At 37.0% G+C, this 14,903-nt stretch overlaps 1 protein-coding gene and 1 long non-coding RNA gene across 3 annotated transcripts in view; one reads left to right on the plus strand and one right to left on the minus strand.

Moving 5' to 3' along the window:
* LOC138755523 (uncharacterized) overlaps positions 1-14,903 on the minus strand; it is a 143,406-nt gene that overhangs the window by 59,710 nt on the left and 68,793 nt on the right. For both annotated transcript variants that reach the window (XR_011352360.1, XR_011352359.1), the window contains exon 5: positions 1,029-1,367. This is a non-coding gene — a long non-coding RNA (uncharacterized lncRNA). The remainder of the gene's footprint in view (positions 1-1,028; positions 1,368-14,903) is intronic.
* Positions 1-14,903, plus strand: part of adcy8 (adenylate cyclase 8 (brain)) — a 102,944-nt gene that overhangs the window by 28,751 nt on the left and 59,290 nt on the right. The window contains exons 6-10 of the mRNA XM_069921665.1: positions 2,907-3,065; positions 3,215-3,485; positions 8,760-8,957; positions 9,437-9,537; positions 13,170-13,371. Of these exons, the coding sequence (XP_069777766.1) occupies positions 2,907-3,065; positions 3,215-3,485; positions 8,760-8,957; positions 9,437-9,537; positions 13,170-13,371 (931 nt within the window). The remainder of the gene's footprint in view (positions 1-2,906; positions 3,066-3,214; positions 3,486-8,759; positions 8,958-9,436; positions 9,538-13,169; positions 13,372-14,903) is intronic.

Raw genomic sequence — 14,903 nt, forward strand, 5'->3', positions numbered from 1 at the left:
AATAATGAGAAGTGTCCCTCGCCACTAGTGTCATGAAGACAGAATATCAAAATTTAATTTAAATAAATTAAGAATGATGAGCTTCTTCAAAGTCTCTATTAACTTGATCACCATCGATTTTAACTTGAGCCTCAGTCGGCTGTCCTCCAGGTGAAATTCCTCCTTTCGATTTTTCTTGATCCCTTTGATTTGTTGAGACACAGAAGATTGTCTTCCATTCTGCTTTAATATTAGGCAATGAATTGGAAAATTCCAAAGCTTCAGACTCATTAGTGAAAAATTGAGCTTGATATTGACCATAAAAAAACTTAAGAACTGCTGGGTATGGAAAAGCAAATTTATATCCCTTTTTCCACAAAACTGATCTTGCTGGATTAAATTCTTCTCTTCTTTTGACAATTTCATTACTTAAATCTACTTAGAAAAATACTCTATTATTCTGAATCACTAAAGGACTTCGTTGTTCCCTGGCTTTTTGAACTGCCATTTTAAAAATAATTTCTCTATCTTGGTAACGTAGACATTAAATCAAAATAGAGTGTGGCGGTTGCCCTAGATACGTTTTTTACCTATCAAGTTCCAAACCATTTTGAAAATTGTCTGATCCCAAAATTTCAGGCAGCCAATTTTAAAAAGAATTTACTGGGTTATTGCCTTCAAAGTGCTCAGGCAAATCAACAATTTTCACATTATTTCTTCAACTTTCTACAATAAATCTTTCTTCCGAATATCCCACGCCGTAAAAGAATATTCTATCTTATTAACTGTATCTTTACATTCGTCCACCTCCATATAACATTCCTGGAAATATTCCTCAAATTTTTGAACTTTAATTTTGATTTTATCAACAGTTTTATTACACTTTGCTATATCTGCCTTCATTACAGTCATTTCCTCTTTACTAGTTCCCAAATGAGTAGTAAAATTTGCATCCATTTTCTGATTAATTGAATCCATTTAAAAAAAAATCTTACCAAAACTCTGTGGGTCAAGAGGTTTTGGGGTAACATAATGTGCATCCATTTTACCTTGAATATATTGGTCTCCTTCTTCTTCTGATTCCTCTCCTTGTGTCTGTGGCAGAAGGCTTTCTTTTTCTACTCCTGGTTCTCTTTCTCCCTCCTCCGTTGAAGTTGCCAGGGGCTGAAACTACAGGCGGGCTTTTTGCTTAGCCCTTGTTTGACCATCGATCACTGATGGAGTCGGGTCAATAGACTCTGACTCGATCGCTTCCGTGCCATGCATGTGCGTTGTTTCTACAATCACTTCTGTAGTTTTCTTTCGTGCTCCAGTGCCATCTTCCCCAGCTCTCCGAGAAGGTGGCGAAGGAGCCTGAATCCTTACTGCGGAGCCTTCGTCAGTCAGGGCTGGAGAGGAACCAGAAATGGAGACTGAGTATTCAAGCTAGGCCTAGTTTCATCCATCAAAGTAAATTCAATTACAGTATTTTTTTTGCATTTTGAGTTCTGGATATTTTTGTAGCCATCTTTAGTGACCTTTAAGAAATTTTTAAAACCACTTTACCTTTTTAAAAAAAAAATTAAGTTTGTAATTAATTCCACGCCGCCAACTCCCCCCTTGATGTTTCACACTTGAGGGAAGTGTGTATCAAACTGAAGCTGGATATATCTCCCATCTTTGCAGACAATAAGCAAACAGCTGATCAAGCTAGACTGGAAAAAACATTTTCACCATTATTGCTTCAAAGTCGATAATAAATGAACTAGGACATTACGATGGAGTCGGAACTGCTGTGAATATTAGCACAGTGAAACTTTAAAATATTCTCTTACTGAAGAAGTTGGCCTGTTTCTATTTACACAATGTCAGGTAACGATTACAACACAGAGCAGTTTTTAATCAGATTTATTGTCAGAGAACATTCAACCTTGAGATGCTATTTCTGTGGGTGAGCCAGAATTACCACTTATTGGTAGTGTAAAAAATGGTACCCAATGTACACAACATATACATGTAAACAAATAAAGAACTGTAAACAGACTGCAATACAAAGAGAATTCAAAACATCAATAAAGTGTCCAAGTTATTGAGGAATCTGATGGTAGAGGGGTAGCAGCTGTTCTTGAACCTGAATCTTGTGGCATCTACACCTCTTTCCTGATGGCAGCAGCGAGAACAGACCATGTGCGGGGTGATGTGGATCCCTGATGATTGCTGTTCCCCTCCGATGGCAGTGTTCACTGTAGATGTTCTTAATAGTGTGGAGGGTTTTGCCTGTGATGTCCTGGGCTCGGTCCATTACCTTTTGGAGGGCTTTATGCTCAGGGGTGTTCCCATACCAGACCCCGATGCAGCCGGTCAGCACACTTTCCACAACACATCTGTGAAAATTTGACAGGGTTTCTGGTGTCATACCAATCATCTGCAAACTCCTCAGGGAATAGAGGTACTGATGTGCATTTTTCATGATGCCATTAATGTTTTAGGTCCCTTCTAGATAGTGACTCCCAAGAACTTAAATTTGCCCACCCTCTCCACCACTGATTTCCCACCCCCCCCCCCCCCCCCATGATCACTGGGTTGTTTACCTTTGGCTTTCCTTTCCTGAAATCAACAATCCGCTCCTTAGTTTTGGTGACATTGAGTGCAAGGTTGTTGTTCGTGCACCATTTAGCCAAGTTTTCAATTTCTTCCTGTATGTTGACTTTCTTTATACAACCCACTACCATGTAGAGTGTGTTATTGTCATTCTGAGCCACAGTCGTAGATGTAAAGTGAGTAGAGCAGGGAGCTAAGGACGCGGCCCTGTGGTGCTCTGGTACTGATGGAAATTTTGGAGGAGATGTTCTTACCAATCCTCACTGATTATGGTCTGGAGGTTAGGAAATCCATGATCCATGGAAATTAATGCTTGAAAATCTGTCATTATTACTTTTGTTTTATAGGTATGTGAGAATTCACACAAAACATGAGATCGACATGCGTATAGGCATACACTCCGGATCTGTACTTTGTGGAGTGCTTGGCCTTCGAAAATGGCAATTTGATGTTTGGTCCTGGGATGTTGATATTGCAAACAAACTGGAATCTGGTGGGATCCCTGGGTAAATATCCTGTCTTATGCTCAAGCCATAAGCAATTTAATTTTCATCCAATGATAAATTCAAACAAATCCCTTTGTCGTTAAGGTTTCTGAGGGAGCCGATTCTATGTGGGGATCTAAATGTATTTCTTTTCCTCTGCTATTTTGCAGGAGGATTCACATTTCCAAGGCGACACTGGATTGTTTGAACGATGACTATGAGGTGGAGGAAGGGCACGGAAAAGAGAGAAATGAGTTTCTGAGAAAACATAACATAGAAACGTACCTGATAAAACAGCCAGAAGAAAGCCTACTAACTCTTCCTGAAGACATTATGAAAGAATCCAGTACATCCTGCGACACAAAAAACAGCACTGCAACATTTACTGAAGGTTCCTGGAGTCCTGAGCTTCCTTTTGATAATATTGTTGGAAAGCATAATGTAAGACAACTTTTATTTGATGACGTTTCTCAGGTGTTATGTTTCATTGCAAATCATGTATTAAAGTATTTTGTATATCATACACTGATAATCTTGGAACCCTGCACCAATCATTTGTTGGTCGATAATTCAAAGACTAGCAGACCTTATTGCCAATCATTGCTTCCATACTGAGACCTAACTTTGCCCATAAAGCAATTTTTTTCTTCTGTATTTTCTGCTGTCCCCTTTTCCCACAATTTTTCACTAGAGTCGTATGCTTAAAAAGTACATTGCCTAGAAATTGGAGGAAGGGTCATTTTTCTGTGCAATGTGAAATTTAACTTGAAAAGTTAAACATAAAATGGAAAATCAAAGATCTGCTGTAAACACCTTTGAACTCCAAGGTTGTTTTGTGCAGCAAAGGATCCTGAACAGAGGGAGAGACAGCCACTTGTGTGGCAGGACACTACTTCTCTGCCGTTCGCCTCACAAATCAACCACGTGATGCCCATAACCACTAAAGTCAAAGTCTGACGCTGGTTTCAGCTTCATTTTGAGGTGATCTGCCTGGAATCTAGCACAGCCTCTACAATGATCCCTGACTCTGAGGTCATAATTATCACCATATTCCCTTCCCTCCCTCAATCCAAGAACACTGATCCAACTATCACCCTTACCACTATCCCCAATAGCTGACCCAAACCCTGATATTCTTCCAGGCCTTTTCCCTACTGTTTTATTCTGACCCTATTCCTTCCCTAATCCATCAAAAATGGAGTGTAAAATACAAGCACACGCATAATTCTCCCCACGAGCTTTCAAAAGCCATTGAAATGTCAGAGCAAGGTACAAGAATCCAAGGCAAAGGCAGAATATATTATATGTCTGTAGAATAATAAGTAAGAACTTTTCTATTTGTTTTATAGAAATATACCCAAGGAATTTTTAGATCACAAAAGCAAATCAATAAAGAACCTTGGCATCCACTGTATAAATGAGTACATTTACTACAAACCACAAGAAAAAAAATGAATGCAGTCTTTTTAAATTTATCACTCAGAGAATATATTCCATCCTCCTCCAACTCAACTATCCCAAATGAGTCTTGATGAAGTGTTCTGACCATTCTTTATTTCTTACTGATGTTGCTTGACCCATTGACTTCCTCCAACAGATTCTGTTGCTCCAGATTCTAGCATTTGCTGTCTCCTGGGTGTATCCCAACTGACTATCTTCCGTTCCTCCACTGTTCTCTTGGCACCTTTCATTGGTCCCATCTTCGCACCAAACAGCACATTTTTCCACTGCCAGATGCCTGCTCGTGCTCCAGGGTCTGAGGTTTAGCACCCACTCCAACCATTCCACAAGATAAGTGTTACAGCTTCCCTTCTGACAGATTATTATGCAGGCTGTATGCAGCTAATATATTGTAATCAAGTCAAATGTACAATCAGAATGCCATAAGCAGGTCCAAAGCTGAATAGTACTTCTTTCCTGAAGTACTCTTTCTGAAAGCTGTTCAAATAATTTCATTGCTCTTAGTCAGTTATTCACTCACAATTCAGTTGCTGATAAACTCCGTCAATCAACATGCTTCCCATTTGACTTTTAACGTCAAAATAAAATGAAAACTACAAATGATAAAAATAGAAAAATACCAGAATTGCTCAAATGAAGCAGCTATTATAGTGACATTAAAAATGGGTTTTGGATGGTTGTCCATTATTGGAGACAGTAGAATCTTGGTGTACTCTTATTACGAGACTGTCATGGAAGTATATCACAGTGACATGAGTGATTTATAATGATATATAGTTTATTAATGAGGTGAATAGTAACTATGTGTGACATCAAAATTTGCATTAAATTGTTATATTCTATGGATTTTTTTTTCTGAAGGGAAGGTAGATAAGAGATTTGGGAAGGAAAATAAGAGCATATTGATCAGAGAATTTCATTTCATATTGCTCATAATAGCATGACGTTAATGTCAATTGTGCATGTAAAGATGCACTGTATCAGCATGTTGCTGTCTGTCCATGAACAGACAGTTTGGATATGGCTGTTGAGTACAGGATACAACATAATAGCTTTCTTAACATGTCATGTGCATGCACATTTTTTAGTAAATATAATTGGTCAACAATCAATCAATTACATATAATGAATGAAATATTTGTATTTTTTACTAATTCTGCATGTCTTTGAGTTGATTATTTCTGTTATATAGTGCCTGACAACGTACAACTTTACAATTGATTATTACAATAAGAACAATAATCTTTGATGCATCTTTAAAACATTATCAAGAAAGGACAATGTTATACAGTAGCGATAATTAATATGAATGAACCCTGTACAAATTTTAATATAGGCATTAGATTTTTTTATAATGAACAACTGCATTATCTCATTTTGTTCCTGCTTGCAAAGTGGTTTGTGTGTAACATTGTATCAAACTCATATGTGATTAGTTAGTCTATCTTTATCAAGTGCTATTTGCAAGAGAAATTAAGAGTAACCCCTTAAGGTAAAGAACTTCTATCCTTTATCATTTCTGTGAATATCTCTCAGGTATGTGGTACTCCTCTGGCCACTGTGTTTGTGTCCAATTGTCCATTATTAAGGCTCATTATTATTCAGCAATACAAAACCCTGACAAATTGTGGGCAGCTGAATCATTTTTCTTTCATCTCACAAGATTGGGTTTGATTTTCCTAGTACAGTAATAGTATTAAACTACAGAAATCACCCTTGAATTATTAATTAGAATTAGCCCATTATTGGCATTTTATAGCACCCTTCTGCCTCTTTGGATTTTAATCTTCTGTGTGGGATCCTGGCCCCGTGGATTTACACTTATTAAGTGATTAAGGTAATGTCATTCTGACTCCACACAGGATCTGTTGTTCCACTTAGCTATAGTCCATAGCGAGAAAACAATATTCTTGAAATACAGATACCCTAAATAAGGTTGAGAAACATTCACAATAAACAAATGGAGAGAAACACAAGTAATTTAATAAAAGGAATAACCACCACTGGAGATTTATTCCATCTTAGTAAGCTTTCTGTTATTTTAATATGTTGTTATTTTTGTACTCCCCAATACAGTGATCCAAGATTAAACATTGCACTTGGTATTCCATATACAAGAGCTGCCCTGTCACCAATGAAACAACCTCAATCACAGCCTCTTCCTCCAATAGCATGTTTCAATTTTAACTTCAGAAATTCCTCTACTTCAGTTGAATCACACTTTTATTCCCACACTCTCTCTGTTATTTGATGAACTTAAAATAATTTTAGATTTGAAACCACTTCTATGGCTCAGGTCCACAGGTATGTCAAATTCGATTCAGTTTAAATTGCCTGCAGAAGTCCGAACAAATGGACTGGCTTTAGTTTTTGCCGGCCTAGAATCATTCACAAAGCCTGGAGACTGAATGATTTTGTCCTGGCTCTAGAGATGCCACTACATTTGTACTCTGGATTATAGTAGCCTCCATGTTTTCTGGTACTGTAGAATATTTAACCAGCAAAACCATTTCTGCAAACCTATGAAAAGGGATATTGCAGCTTCAGCCTTTAATTTATATTTCACAAATAATGACTTAGTCATAACTAAGTTTGTAAAGTGCATGTTTGCTAAACATTGTAACATGCTTGAAGGCCATTTGACAAGGTTTTCTATAGCAGTCTGAAATCTGAAGGATTCTGTTTGGTTGTGTGAGGGTGTGTCTGCTTTTATCCTCTTAACCATAAATAGAGCAAAGATATTTTTTTAAAAATATATATTTACATTTTCTTCCCATCTTACTCCATTGAGGGTATTGTTAATGATGTGTAATATCATAGCTTTAACCCTGATGGTAAATACATGGCATTAGGCCATTTGGCTTTATTGATGTAAAAGAAAGTCATTCGTCTGGACCTGCCAAAATGGTAGTGTTACATCAATTGAAACTTTTTAAGTAGTTTATTAAAATGCATACTTTTAAAATGAAATAAAATTACAAATCATATGTTTCATCTAAAAGAAGGGGATATCTGGGGGGGGGGAGAAAGAAAAAAAGGAGGGGAGATGTTTAATATTTCCACATTTTAATAATGGGAGGTCTGGAATACTGGTGAATTGACAACACTTTAATTCTCTTTTTTTAAAAATTCTTATCAAATGAAGTTATTTTCTGCCTGATTTGCCTTCAGTGAAAACAAAAAAAAAAGAAAATAAAATTATTTAAACCAGAATGGTTTCATTTTGACAATGGAAAAAAAACATGGAAGAAAATCCTGCTGGTTTGTTTGCTGTCTATTTGATGTTGTTAACAAAAATTCACTTCAGTCTATATCAAAACATTAAAAACTAATTGCAAACAGATAATTAATCTAATGATAAAGCTTTCCAGGTTGTGTTTCAATTGTTACTTTCTTCACATCGTAATCGTTTATTTAAAAAAAATAAAATAAAATAACAGTCTAATGATCTACGCACTGATGTGATTTGTGTCAGCCATAATTGAAATAAAAAGTGATACAGGAATTTTACTCTTTACCTTCACCACATTCTCACCCTTCTTCCCATGAGTACTTATTATTGTAACCTCTGACTTTTTAAATGTTACGATAGATAATTTTCTATTTCAAATATATCATGAAATGTTCACAAAAAATGATTTAAAAAAAAAAAAAAAATATTTTGAATAGTACATTTAGAAAATTTAGAAGCAAGGTCATATTTTAAAATTGCTAAACAGAATTAGTTACAAGCTATTAAAGGCCTTGCATAGATTTCCTCTGGATGCTACCACAAAAGCAGCAACAATCTAATGAACTGAAGTAAAGTTTCCTCTGTGTTAACACTGGAAGATCTCTTCCTTTCTAAGAGAAGCATTTTCTGATGATCTTATCGAGCATAATCTCCATTCATGCTGATTAGCTTGGAGAAAGAACAAGAATACCTCAGAAATGAGAGTTTATATATTTTAAGGTTTGACACTGAAATCCTACTGTGGCCCTGAATTATTAACATAACCAATGATTTATTGCATGGTATTTGTGGTTTAGTGGATAAGTGGCAGATGTGCTGTGGTAGTTATTCATTCAAAATATCAAGAATGTAATACCAGCAGATGGATCTAAAAGTAGAGTAAAAGAAAATTAATGTTTTTTTTTCTTCTTGATTCAATAACAGATCATCTCCACCTTGTCACATGTCCTTTAACTGTTCATTCTAATGCAATTGAACAGAGGTCTAGAGGGGTTTATTCTCTTTGCATGTGCTTTCCCTAGACTCTGGCTGCCCTAACAAGAAATTCAATAAACCTGCTTCCAAACCACCTTGCACAAGCTTTGCATGTCCAGTCTGGGCCTGAGGAAATTAACAAGCGAATAGAACATACCATCGACTTAAGGAGTGGGGATAAGTTAAGAAGAGAGCATATCAAGCCTTTCTCACTGATGTTTAAAGACTCCAGCCTGGAGGAAAAGGTAGCTGGGCCACAAATACACATTTTGGCAGCCTTAGCAAAGCAGGACACATTAAATGATACCAAAAGCATTAACAGAAAAAGATAGAATTACAATTTTTGAAATTTGAAGAGTAAAGACTTGTTATTGTATAACTTTCCAAGTTTTATACTGCCTAATAAACTGATTAGAGACATGATTAAAATGTGAAAGGTAAACTCATTAAAAAAATAGTTAATCAAAGCTATTTATTTTCATAGTTTGTTCATTGGATTTGATAACTTATCAGATCTCTTATTTTAAATTTCCCTGTAAAGTAATGCAAGCAATGTCATTTAAAAAAAAAAGTCGATAGTTAATTTTTTAGTTGGCACTGCTCATCCTGGTAGGCAAAGTCTTGCTAATTTCCCAGAACTCCTGTAGATACAGATAAATCACTGCAATCTACTGTGGGATCAATGAAATATGGCCCGTTAATGTTTTGTGCTTCTTTCTTACAGTATTCACAGATGCGAGATGAAGTTTTCAAGTCAAATCTGGTGTGCGCTTTTATTGTCCTAATATTCATCACAGCCATACAAAGTTTCCTTCCATTATCAAGGTAAATAGTAGAAATTATCCATGCTGGAGAGATCAATTGTGCATTTGTTTTAACCATCTGATGTACCACAACATGATATGCTTTATGTTTGGTTACATGGCACCTGGGGGGAAGATTTTTATCCATTTAATTTCACATTAAATTTATTTCAAATATCTCTTGTGTCAGGGCAAATTTAACAAAAAGCACAAAAAGTGAGACAAGCATAAAGAAAGAAATAGAGTAGCAGTAGAGAAAGAGACAAGATCAAGACTTAAAAAGAAAATCTCAATATATGTGGATAGGAAAGGCTTAATAAAATATGGGCAATGCCCATGCAAATAGGATTAGCTCAGGTAGTCAACAATAAACCTCTAAAACTACCCAATAACTTGGCTTTATAGCCATTTGTAGCAACAAATTGCATAGATTCACCACCCTCTGGCTGAAGGAATTTATTCTCATCTCTGTTCTTAACATGGATCCTTTTATTGAAGTTGTGCCTTCTGGTTCCAGACTCTCCCAATACTGAAAACATCTTCTTCACATCCACTCTATTCAGCCTTTTCAATATTTAGAAATCCCATCTCATCCTCCTAAACTCCAGCAAATACGGGCCCAGTGCCATCAAACACTCCTCATACGTTAACCCTTTCATCCCCAGTATAATTCTTATAAACTTCCTCTGGACCCCCTCCAACATCCTTAGATATGGGGCCCAAAACTGCTTGCAATGCTCCATATGGGGTCTCACCAGTGTTTTATCAAGTCTCAGCATTACATCTTTGGTTTTGTTTTTGTATTCCCACACCCTCTAAATGAAAGCTAACGTCATATTTGCCTTCCTTACAATCAATTTAACATGCAAGGTATCCTTTCGGGAATCCTGTACCAGGAATGAAAGCAAGAGCAATGCTGTCTGGAGCTATGCTCCCGGTAGGGCCATTAAAGGTGGTAAGGTCAAGGATGAGGTCCCTGACGAAGGCCTCAACGGTAGCACAGGTGGATGAAGTTGCTTCAAACTCGATGGCTGTGAAGATGGATGAAGGCTGCAACAAATCCATCAGCTCCAATCATCATGGTTTTCATGCCATTGAAACTAGTTGGTTGATTTATGAAGTATAGTGTGCTTCCTGGAGTGCAACATTAAGTACACACACAGGCACCTTAATTCGATGGGCCACTTTCCAAGATTGGACTCCTAAGCCACTTGAGAGCCCAAAGGAACGAAGTCCATTATCCTTGACCTCGAGGGGATAGCTATGACAACAACTTGGAATGAAAGTCCATTTGGACTTCTGGTTTCTAAATTTTCTCCACAGTTAGAAAATGGTCCATGCCTTTATTCCACGTACTTGTATTCCTTCTACCATATCTTTGTCCATACTCCCATTTGTCCCTCTTCAGGCTTCCTGCTTCCTCAACCCTACCCACCCCTCTACCAACCTTTGATTTATCGCCTCAATGCCATCAATTCTGTCAATTAAATAATTTACAAACCGTATGGAAAGTAGCAGACGCAACAACGAGCCCTCTGGAACACTACTATCACCGGCAGCCAGCCAAAAAAGGCCCCTTACATTTCTACTCTTTTTGTCATCCAATCTTCAGTAAATCTTGGTGTAGATGAGTTTGGCTGAAGGGCCTGTTTCCATGTTGTACAATTCTGACTCTATGAAGCATTTTGTTATTATAAATATATTTAATCATCCAGGCGATTGGGAATAGAAACTAAGGACAGTTCCAACAATTAATTTATGCTCTTATTCCTTGTCTTACTACAACATAATTTACCAATTTGACACATTCCTCTTTCCATCTATTACAACCCAATAAGGAGTGTAGAAATTCTGGAATAATACTAAATGAAATTTAATAAATTCATGGCAGCCTTACAGACATTCTTGAAATGAAAGCTATTGGGAGATAAATGGATCGATATAATTTTACACTGGACTAGATCTGCGAAGTATTCAGAACCAAAAGGTTAGAGCAAATGACTGAAGCCCTATCAATGCCAGTAAATGCTAACAGACAAAGTAGTGAAATATTTGAAAGATGCATTGCTGAACCTTTATTTTCTCTATTATACTTCAGCTCAGATTCTGAAGATTGAAATAGTCACATTTGCATGTATAAATGCTACCAGGCTTTTTCCACTGAGGTTAGGTGAGATAGAAACTAGAGTACATGGGTCTAGGGTTAAAGGGGAAAAGTTTAGTGGAAACATTATGAGGAACTTCACAGAGAGAGTGGTGGGAATGTGGAACAAGCTGCCACCTGAGGTGGTGAATGCAGGCTCAATTTTAACATTTAAGCAACATTTGGACAGATACATGGATGGGAAGGGTATGGAGGACTATAGAGTGGTTGCAGGTCAGTGGGACTAGGCAGATTACTAGCTCAACACAGACTAGAAGAGCCAAAGGGCCCATTTTCTGCGCTGTAATATTCTATGGTTCTAGTTAGGATGAAAGTGACAGTGATGGGTTCATTTGGTTCCATCCATGAGGCATTAAAAAGAAACTGACTGCCCTGGTAACGGCAAATGAACCTGATAATATCCCAATCATTTTTAGTTTTTTTTTCCACAAGGTGTGGGTATTGCTCAGAAGGGCAGTATTTCTTTCCCATTCCTAATTGTTCTTGAGATATGGTGGTGAGCCAGAAACTTGAACCACTGCAGTCTAACAAAATTAAATTATTCCCTCAGTGCTTTTGGAGAAGGAGTTCTAGGACTTGAATTTAATAATCATTAAGCTTTGTAGAAGGAAACCTGCAGCTGGAGGTGGTCCCAAGCACCTGTTACCCTTGTCCTACTTGGTGGGAGAGATGACAGGTTTGGGAGGTGGTGTCAGGATAGACAGGGAAAGTAACTGCAGTGTATTCTATAGATGTTATACACACCAGAGCCACCATGCTGAAAGAAGTGCCTGTTAAGACAGTTGATGAGCTACCCATTCAAGCAGGCTGTTTTGGTTTCTCTCCCCCCCCAATATGGTATTGAGCTTCTTGAAAGTTGATGAAGCTACACTCATCCAGGCAAATATACAGTGACTGTTTATGTTCCTGACATGTGACTTGACAAAATTTGAAAGGCTTTGGACATTAGGAGCTCAATCACTCACTGCAGCATATCTAGTCTCCAACTGCTACTTCTAGCCATGCTATTTATGTTAATTGAGTTGTAAATCAATGGTCATCCAAGGATATTGATGATAGTAAGACTTGACAATGGTGATGCCATTGAATATGAGTATGCGAGAGAGTTTATTATATTCACATGTACAATGTACACAATATCAAGGGTAGGTAGTTAGAATCCATTGTTGGAGCTGGTCATTACCTAGCAAATTTGTACACCAGAATGTTAGTTGCCGCTTATCAGCCCCTGCCTTGATGTTGCCTTCTTCAATTTATGTCTTGCTAAAAAGTTGAGAATAAAATTGAACATTATGCAATTATTGCAGTTATTTTTCTTCTATTTCAATAATCAATTGTTTCTGTGCATAAAATATTATTGGGCTAGACTACAACTTCCAGGATATCATCCTGGGTTAATTTGTCTGGTAAGCAAATGAAGGATTATACAGAGTGACAGTATGAAGTAAGTGCTTGAACAGAATAATGATGCCATGTTTTTTTTCCTTTAGAACAATGGCAATGGTGATCCAATTTACCATTCTGATCATGTTGCATGCTGCACTGGTATTAATTACTACTGCGGAGGATTATAAATGTCTGCCTTTAGTTCTTCGGAAATCGTGCTGCTGGATCAATGAAACCCATTTTGCAAGGAATGTCATAATATTTACCTCCATTATGATAAACTTTCTCGGTGCTATAATAAATATAGTACGTATTATTGTTTTCTGCTCTTTTATGGGAATAAATCTTTCTACAGGTTTAAATTTAAAACCACTGAAAGTCGTGTAGTTTTAAATGTTGTAGTCCTTTAAGAATATAATCTATAGATTATTTCCATCCTTAAAACAAGTAGTAAACAATTGAACAAAAATAACTCCAGTGTTTGGTTACAGTATATAGTTTGTTTTGAAACCATAAAATATTGGAAAATGTCAGCAGATCAGGTAGTCTCTGTGTAAGCAGAAAAGAATTACTGTCCCAATCAATGATTTGTCAGTTTGGAATATTGACAAATTTCTTCCTGGCTATTGAAGGTTTTTCCAGTCAGTCCTGTTAAGAAAGCTGAATCTGCTACTTTAGTCAATTGCTGATGGAGTCGAGTAGCAAAGGAAGGCCCCATTGGAACTGGGTAGCATCTCCCTCTCTGACAATCACATCTCAAAACATGTCATATTGGATCTAGTATCGGATCCAATACTCTTTACCTCAATGGGGCTTTGTGGGCAAAATATCAGAAAATGAAAGGAAATAGCAAGATACATCATGTACAAGCAGCAAAGCTTTAGTTTAAATTAGGCATTGTGTTAGACATAGACATGGGCTAAAAGGCCTGTTCCTGTGCTACACTGTTCTGTGTTCTAAAGTGCTTTCATTTTATTTTTTACATATTTCAGTTTAATGATTTAAATTATTTATGTTTCAGTTGCTTAAAATTCCACAATCATTCAAATTTTGAATGATTTTTAAAAATTAATTTGCAATGACTTTAAGAATTTGTAAAACATTTAAATCATAATGGTAAACACCTATCACTGGATTAGCTTTCTGACAGATGCTAGTACCTCCTCACTGCTTTGCTCCAGTTTCCTGAGGCAGCTGGAGTTTGGAATGCTAAGAAAGCTAATGTGAAGGCACAGAGCAAGTGCTACTGGGTCAAAATGCAGGAATGTAATGTCACTTTTTAAAAATACAAAGAAGAACAAAGACAAACTGTTCCATCCAGACCACATCCTCAAAGCTGCATGTACTGCAGGGAGAAGAAAATTTAAAAAAAAAAAGGATGGGGAGAGAATCTGGGTTAAGGGCCAATGGGAAACTGTCATTTAACCCCCAAATGTAGTCATGCCTGGAGACTGCAATCTCTAATAAAATTTCACCCCTACCAATTATCTCTAACTTGGAGTGTTTCTTTCTCACTGGAATTCAACTAATGACCTTTTGAAGTCACAAAGCTTGTGCGGGTTGTGGGTGGGCAAATTTAAGCTGCGAGTAAGAGGTGAAAGTTGGGAAAGTGGGCACATGCATGCAGATTTGATTGATCTTGGATAGATAATAATCAGAAGGACTTTATTTTGAGTGATGGTAGAGTGGGAAAAGGGAAGATATAGGAACCTGGGTGTCCTTGTACACTTGGCACAAAAAGAAGCATTCAACTACAGCAATTAATTTGGAAAATAAATGGTATGTTGGCTTTCATTGGAGAATAGGAGCAACAATGTCTTGCTGCAACTATACAAAGC

This window comes from Narcine bancroftii, chromosome 2, assembly GCF_036971445.1.
Source record: "Narcine bancroftii isolate sNarBan1 chromosome 2, sNarBan1.hap1, whole genome shotgun sequence".
In the NCBI taxonomy this organism is placed as follows: domain Eukaryota; kingdom Metazoa; phylum Chordata; class Chondrichthyes; order Torpediniformes; family Narcinidae; genus Narcine; species Narcine bancroftii.